Source organism: Sciurus carolinensis, chromosome 13, assembly GCF_902686445.1.
Source record: "Sciurus carolinensis chromosome 13, mSciCar1.2, whole genome shotgun sequence".
NCBI lineage: Eukaryota > Metazoa > Chordata > Mammalia > Rodentia > Sciuridae > Sciurus > Sciurus carolinensis.
The window spans coordinates 22,856,115-22,862,543 of NC_062225.1; the positions used below are offsets into that span (position 1 = coordinate 22,856,115).

The 6,429-nt window shown below is 54.7% G+C and overlaps 1 protein-coding gene across 1 annotated transcript in view; it reads left to right on the top strand.

Moving 5' to 3' along the window:
- The window catches only part of Vax2 (ventral anterior homeobox 2), a 36,737-nt gene that overhangs the window by 23,558 nt on the left and 6,750 nt on the right, over positions 1–6,429 (top strand). Inside the window, exon 3 of the mRNA XM_047521830.1 lies at positions 3,714–4,512. Within this exon, the coding sequence (XP_047377786.1) occupies positions 3,714–4,157 (444 nt within the window). The 3' untranslated portion in view covers positions 4,158–4,512. The remainder of the gene's footprint in view (positions 1–3,713; positions 4,513–6,429) is intronic.

Consider the following 6,429-nt stretch of genomic DNA (forward strand, 5'->3'; position numbering starts at 1 on the left):
CTGATGGGGAAACGGTGGTGCCCTGCCCAATGTCATCAAGCAAGTTAGAGGAAGAACCAGAGCTGTCCGACTGGAGGTTCTTATCCACCATTATTATCTGTTTTCCTGCAGTGCTGAGGAGTGAACCCAGGCCCACACGCAGGCTAGGCAGGTCTCTTCCACTGAGCCACACCCCAACCCCTTATTGTTACTCCTATCAAAACACTTATTATATCATGACCCTTGCCAGCCTGTCCATGTACCCCATGACTAGTGTCTGAGATCCAAGTGGCTTGAGGTGGAGTTTCATTTACTCTGTTTATTCAGTACCTGGCAAGGCCTGGCATGTATCAGATGCTGTGTGAATGAATGACCAGAGCACCAGGGTCAGAGCAGGAAGTAAGAAAAGATGTGGCTGAGGAGGAAAGAAAGTTGAGAGGCCTGCTCAGGATTCCCTCCCTCAGCTGGCCTGGAGGATTTGGGCAGGGCCAGGGGCCCAGGAGTAGGCTGAGGACAAACTGCCAAGTCCCAATACTGACAAGATTAGCTTGGATAAGAGCTGTTCCAACCTTTTGGCAATTGTCCGCAGCCCTGTGTCTATCACCCCTGCCCCAGGGGGCTGCTTCTGGAACAGCAGAATAGACGGTACCCTCCCAGTGCAGATTACAAAGCCCAGGGCCATCCTAAACAGTCACCACTCATCTCAGATTCCATACGTGCCCATAGTGTCAGGAAGCAGTCTTTACGAGATTATATAATTTCTAAAGGAACAATAAATCTTGGAATTTAACCCTGACAACAAGCCCAAAGAATATGATAAATAATCTCTCAGAAAATGCCTCCCTAGTCCTAGAAACCATCCCCCTACCCTGGTGTGCAGACTTTGGTCACAGTATGACCCAGTAAGAGATTAGGATGTGGAGCCACCAACCATTTGCTGGAACCAAGATGGCAGGCTGCAGAGAGGCCACAGCAGAGCACTGAGAAGGAAGGGCGTGTGCTGTCCTAGAGGGTGCACTGCACTCAGGATAGGACCATGGCTCCGCCACCACGGGGGAATTCAGGAATGACTTCTTGGAAGAGTGAGACTGAATTGAGACTTAAAGGACCAGTAACTTTGAATTTAACCCTAACAACAGGTTGAGGGCAGGGGACAAGTTCAGAGGGCTCTCTGAGCCTGTCCCTTCTCAGTTTCTCCTGTGTTTGCTGAGCCTTATGAACCAGCCCCAAGGGACTGATGGTGGGAAGTAAAGAAGCAGGTCTTCCCACCCCCACCCTCACAGCCGGCAACACCCGCAGCGTGCAGGAACCACCCAGAGCTTCCCAAGTACTCTCATGCCTCAGCCCCAACAGCAGTTCTGGTGGAATGAGTGGTGGACAGAGCCTGGGCAATAGGATTTAGAAGGATGTCCGCAGGTAATTCCAACGGTGCGACAGGGTGACCTAGCCCACCCATGCCAACAAACGACATGCCAGGTCCCAGCCTCTGCTTGCCTGCCCTCGGCCTTCTCCTCCCCACTTCCAGGGACACCTGCCCAGGAGACTCGCAGACCCAGCAGCAGCCCACACCCACCTCTCCCTGCTGCACCCAGAGCTGTGGGAAGATGAGGTGTGGGAAAGCACCTGCACAGGCTGTCCTTCTGCATGGGGCACGCCCCTTGCTACTGCCACTTCCTTGTACCTAAATGCCCTTTGTGCACCAGGAAGGGGTGGGCTCGCCTCCCCTCTAGACCCTCAGCTTCCCAGGGGCAGGAACCAGACTTCTGTGCCTGTCTTGGCTCTTTCGCTCAGAGGCACCAGAGTGACTAAACTTCCTACGTCCTCCAAGTTGAGGGACCCAGTGAGGCCTCCCCACGGCTTCCCTTCAGGGACCTCCACTCCATGGTTCCCGCTCCTCCTGCTGGAATACACTGCCCCAGTTCTGGGTGAGAAGCTCCTGGGACATGAGTCTGGGTGCCCCAGTGGTGGCACTGGTGACATGGTGACCTGACATATTTTCTACCTACTGAGCAGTTGCCAGTCTCCCCTTCCTGGAGGAACTTCTATGAGTGATTCTTTCTGAGCTTCTGACTGACTTGCCTTTGGTGGGGGGCACTCCCTCCCTCCCAGAGGTGAGAGGGAATCCATTGTCACCATTAGCTTTGCAGACCCCACAAAACTGACCACTCCTGGTCCCCTTTTCTTGTACATGCTAAGAGAAGGGCTGGGGTGCTGGGCAGTGGTGGCAGGACTAGGTGCTCCTTCTCTCAGAGGCTTGGAAATAGGTCTCTGCCCCTTTTTGGTGGCTCTCTTTAGAATGTTAGTACTCTGTTCCTTCTTGTCCTCAGCTTTGAGTGTGTGGCCATCAGAAAGACCCCTCAACATCCTGCCACATCCTGCTTGGTGTCATGTTGAGAAGTTTGACCTTAACAGGAAATGGGGACAGAGAATCTGCTAATAAGACCAAAAAGGGCCATGACCAGACTGGGCTAGGAAGCACTTCCTCCAGAGGCCTTGGGGTCGAGGCTGGAGGCAGTGGTGGACTGCAATTGACCTCTACCCCAGAGGGTCACAGAGGTCCCACTTTGGCCTCCTCTGGCCTTGTCCCTCCTATGGGATAAGAATTTTGCAATGCCAAGGAGTTGTGCCTGTCAGGGGCCTGTACCCACCTTAACCCACCCCCAGATGTCCAGGACTCCAAAATTCCTGTCAAGTGACACTTCCAGGACCTGCCCACCCGCAAAGTCAGTCTATTCAGAACTCCAGGCCCGAGAAGTGCCATGGGCTGTTTACGGTGTGTGAACAGGGTGGGGTGCCCCATGTGTATGTCAGAGCCGGGTCAGGCCACGCAAGCCAAAGGCTTCCATTTTGCCTCTTGCCTCTGCAGCTACTTGGGTTTGGACCTGGGGTAGAGTCCTTTGCAGTACTGGGTTTCTCACCTTGGAATCACCTGGTGAGCTGTAAAAACTTCCAGCGCCTAGATTCCAGCCACCCCTATTCTGAGCTGATTGGGTGAAGCTGGTAGTGAGTTTGTAGGTGGTTTCCTAGGTGGCTCTCATGGGCGACCAGGGCCAAGAGGTACTGATATGGAAATGGCCAGGTCAGAGAGGACACAGGAAGAGAGGAGCTCTACTCTGCGGAGTGGGCTAGGAAGTGCTCACTCTAGGAAGGAGGCTTCTGCCTCCCCATTCCTGCTTGGGTGAATGGAGATGGTCATACTGGAAGAGGAATGCAGGGAGAGGGACTATTTGGAGGAGTGGAACTGAACTGCATCTTTGAGTGTGGAGTTTGGGGTGCTTTTGAGACATCCATAGAATGACATCGAAAACAGAGTTGGATGCCCAGCCTGGACTTCAGTTCAGAGACCAGAGCCTGAGGCAGCATATAGATGGTGGTTAAAGCCATGAACTTGACTATGAGCCAAAAATGTGTAAGCTATGAAGGGAACTCAGTCTTGGGGTACCCCCAAATTCCATCCTCCACCTGCCTATTCATTCCTCCATTCCAGGCCAGAGTCAGCTTTAGCAATGAAGGGGCGTTCCTAATGTGGGGACAAGGATCCCTAATCAGTTCACCCAGAGCAGACAGGCTGCGGGAAGACTTAATGACCTCTGCTCTTCTTTCCCCTCTCTCTCCTCACCCCTGTCTCTGCCCCTGCCCCCACACTTCCCCTCCGTTTCCCCTCCCACCTTCCCTACTTTGCTTTGCCTGCCCCTCTTCCCTGCTGACACCCCCTCCCCACCCTCCATCCCAAGGTGAAGGTCTGGTTCCAGAACCGCCGCACCAAGCAGAAGAAAGACCAGAGCAGAGACCTGGAGAAGCAGGCTTCCTCCTCGGCCTCCGAGGCCTTCGCCACCTCCAACATTCTACGACTGCTGGAGCAGGGCCGGCTGCTCTCGGTGCCCAGGGCCCCCAGCCTCCTGGCACTGACCCCTGGCCTGCCTGGCCTGCCTGCTGGCCATAGGGGCACCTCTTTGGGTGACCCCAGGAACTCCTCCCCACGCCTCAACCCGCTGCCCTCGGCCTCGGCATCTCCCCCGCTGCCGCCCCCTCTGCCGGCCGTCTGCTTTTCCATGGCCCCCCTCCTGGACCTGCCTGCTGGCTATGAACTAGGCTCCTCGGCCTTTGAGCCCTACAGCCGGCTAGAACGGAAAGTAGCCAGCCCTGGTGGTGGTGGCAGCAAGAACGCTAACTCTTAAGACTCCCACCCCTGTGTGACACTGAGTCCCCAAGCACAGCACCGCCCCAGCCTCCTGAGCCCCAGTGGACTGCACTGAGCAGGCCGGGAAGAGGAGGGGTGGCCGCCACAGCCCCTCCCCACCTGCCCCAGCTCAGAGACTCGACCAAATGGCCTTGGTCCCCGCAGCTCGTGTGTGCGTGTGTGAGTGCAGTGTGCGCGTGCGTGTCTCTCACTGAAATAAAGGAAAACAACGACAAGAAGGGAAACAGGCCCCGCAGCCCACCTCGGTCCATTTTGTCCCTGCCGGCTGTGATGGAAAATGGGCTCAGAGTGAGGGGGACTTACAGGGGCGGCAGTAGAATCTGAGGTTACAGGTGGGTCAGGGTATCAACTGTGTAAGTCAACAGACCCTGACTCCCACTCCCAACAGAGCTCCAACCCAGGCACCCCAGAGTCCCCAGGGGCCAACATCAGTGCTTTCATTGGTTAAGCGTTATTCTTTGCAAGCTCCTCTTTCAAACTGAAAAATACTTGAGAAGGTGGCTCACATCTGTAATCCCAGCAATTTGGGAGGTGGAGGCAGGAGGATTGCACGTTCCAGGCCAGCCTCAGCAGCTTAGCGGGGCCCTAAGCAACTTAGTGAGACCCTGTCTCAAAATAAAAAAAATAAAAGGACTGGGGATGTGGCTCAGTATAGAGCAACCCTGGTTTCAATCCCTAAATTCAAAATAAAAATACTTGAGAGGGGAAAATAGTGAAGTTCTTCAAGAGGGCGAACAGATCTGGGGAGAGGGAGAGAGGGCATCAAAGCTAAGCCCAGGCACAACCCCGGTGTTTAGAGGGGACTACCCAGTGCCCAGTGCAAACACTGCAATATGAAACAGTTAATTTATTTTTCTTTTTGCTCAAGGCACTTTCATTTAACTTTAATTTTGTGATAACTGTAGATTTATACAAAGTTGCAAAAATAAGACAGCAGAGTCCCTTCACTTAATTTCCCCCAATGGTTACATCTTCCATAACTAGTTGAATATCAAACCAGGAAATTGATATTGGTACCATGTGTGCGGTTCCCTGTCATTCCATCACCTGAGTAGATTCGTGGAACCAGGATGCAGTCAGCATGCAGAACTGCTTCAACACTATAGAGATCACCTTCATGCTGCCATTTATGGTCACACACACACCCTGACCCCAACAGGAGAGCTTGTGACAGAATGGGAGAGGGACCCAAGACCTGAAATGGGTCCTTAGCTGGAAGATGCAAGGTGAAATGTGAACCTGTGGGCAGGAAAGACAGGCACTGCCTGCTCCAGTCTGCTCTGGGGACACACTAGCTGCCCTGTGGTTTCAAAGTGGCTGCCCTGACAGAGTCACCCAGATTGGGGTGCTGGGAGTCAGGGATCCCCAACATTGCACTTCTGCCCTTCCTTCTGTTCAGGTGGTATAGTTTAGGGAAGTGCCTAGAAATCCAGGAAGTCCTGACTCTGGAATGAGGCATGGAGGTGACCTGGCAGACCTTGGGTTGACCAGTCCAGCCAACACCAGCCTCTACTCTGCCTTGTTTGGCACCTGGGAGACAGTCCACGGGCCCCGGGGTAGCATGACTGCTTTAGCCTCCTGGCCCAGAGAGGACTCCTAGGAAGCAGTGAAGCCAGGCTGCGGGCACGCTTGATTTGTAACTCCGAATGCTGAGATAAGCAACACAGAGGCCTCCACGTGTGCTCTGTCCCGGGATGAGAACACCAGGGTGGGCCTGGGGATGCAGGCCTGGAGGGGAAGGTAAGAAGGGGACCTGGGGTCCTAGGACCAGGCAGTGACATCCTGGTTTCTCAGGAAGTTCTCAATCGCTCAGCTCTGGGGGCTCAGAGCCCAGCAGCAGCAATGAGAGGCCTCTCCTAAGGGAGGCCAGACGTGTGGTGAATCCAGGGTGCTGGAGAAGCCAGGGAAGCCTTCCTGTAGGAGGTGGGCTAAAGCTGGCTAGAAGAGGATTCTCTGTAAAGGTTGAAAAAGATGGTGGTGGAATGGTGCAGGGGGCGAAGTACCCGGATACAGGCAGGGCGAGAGGCACAGGGTAAGGGAGGTTGGGAGGACAGCAAGGAGGGGGCAGCTTGCCAGAAGCTGTGTGTGGGAAGGAGACCAGGAAGAGATGTGGTGAGGGGCGTGGGGACTGTGGAGAGCACCAGTAGTCCCCAGGGAGGAGCCGCATTCATACTCCCTGCGGGCTGTGGGCAGAGGTTCCTCCGAGCACAGAGGTTAGAGGGGGCAGTGCTCCTCCCCGCCCTCCTCCC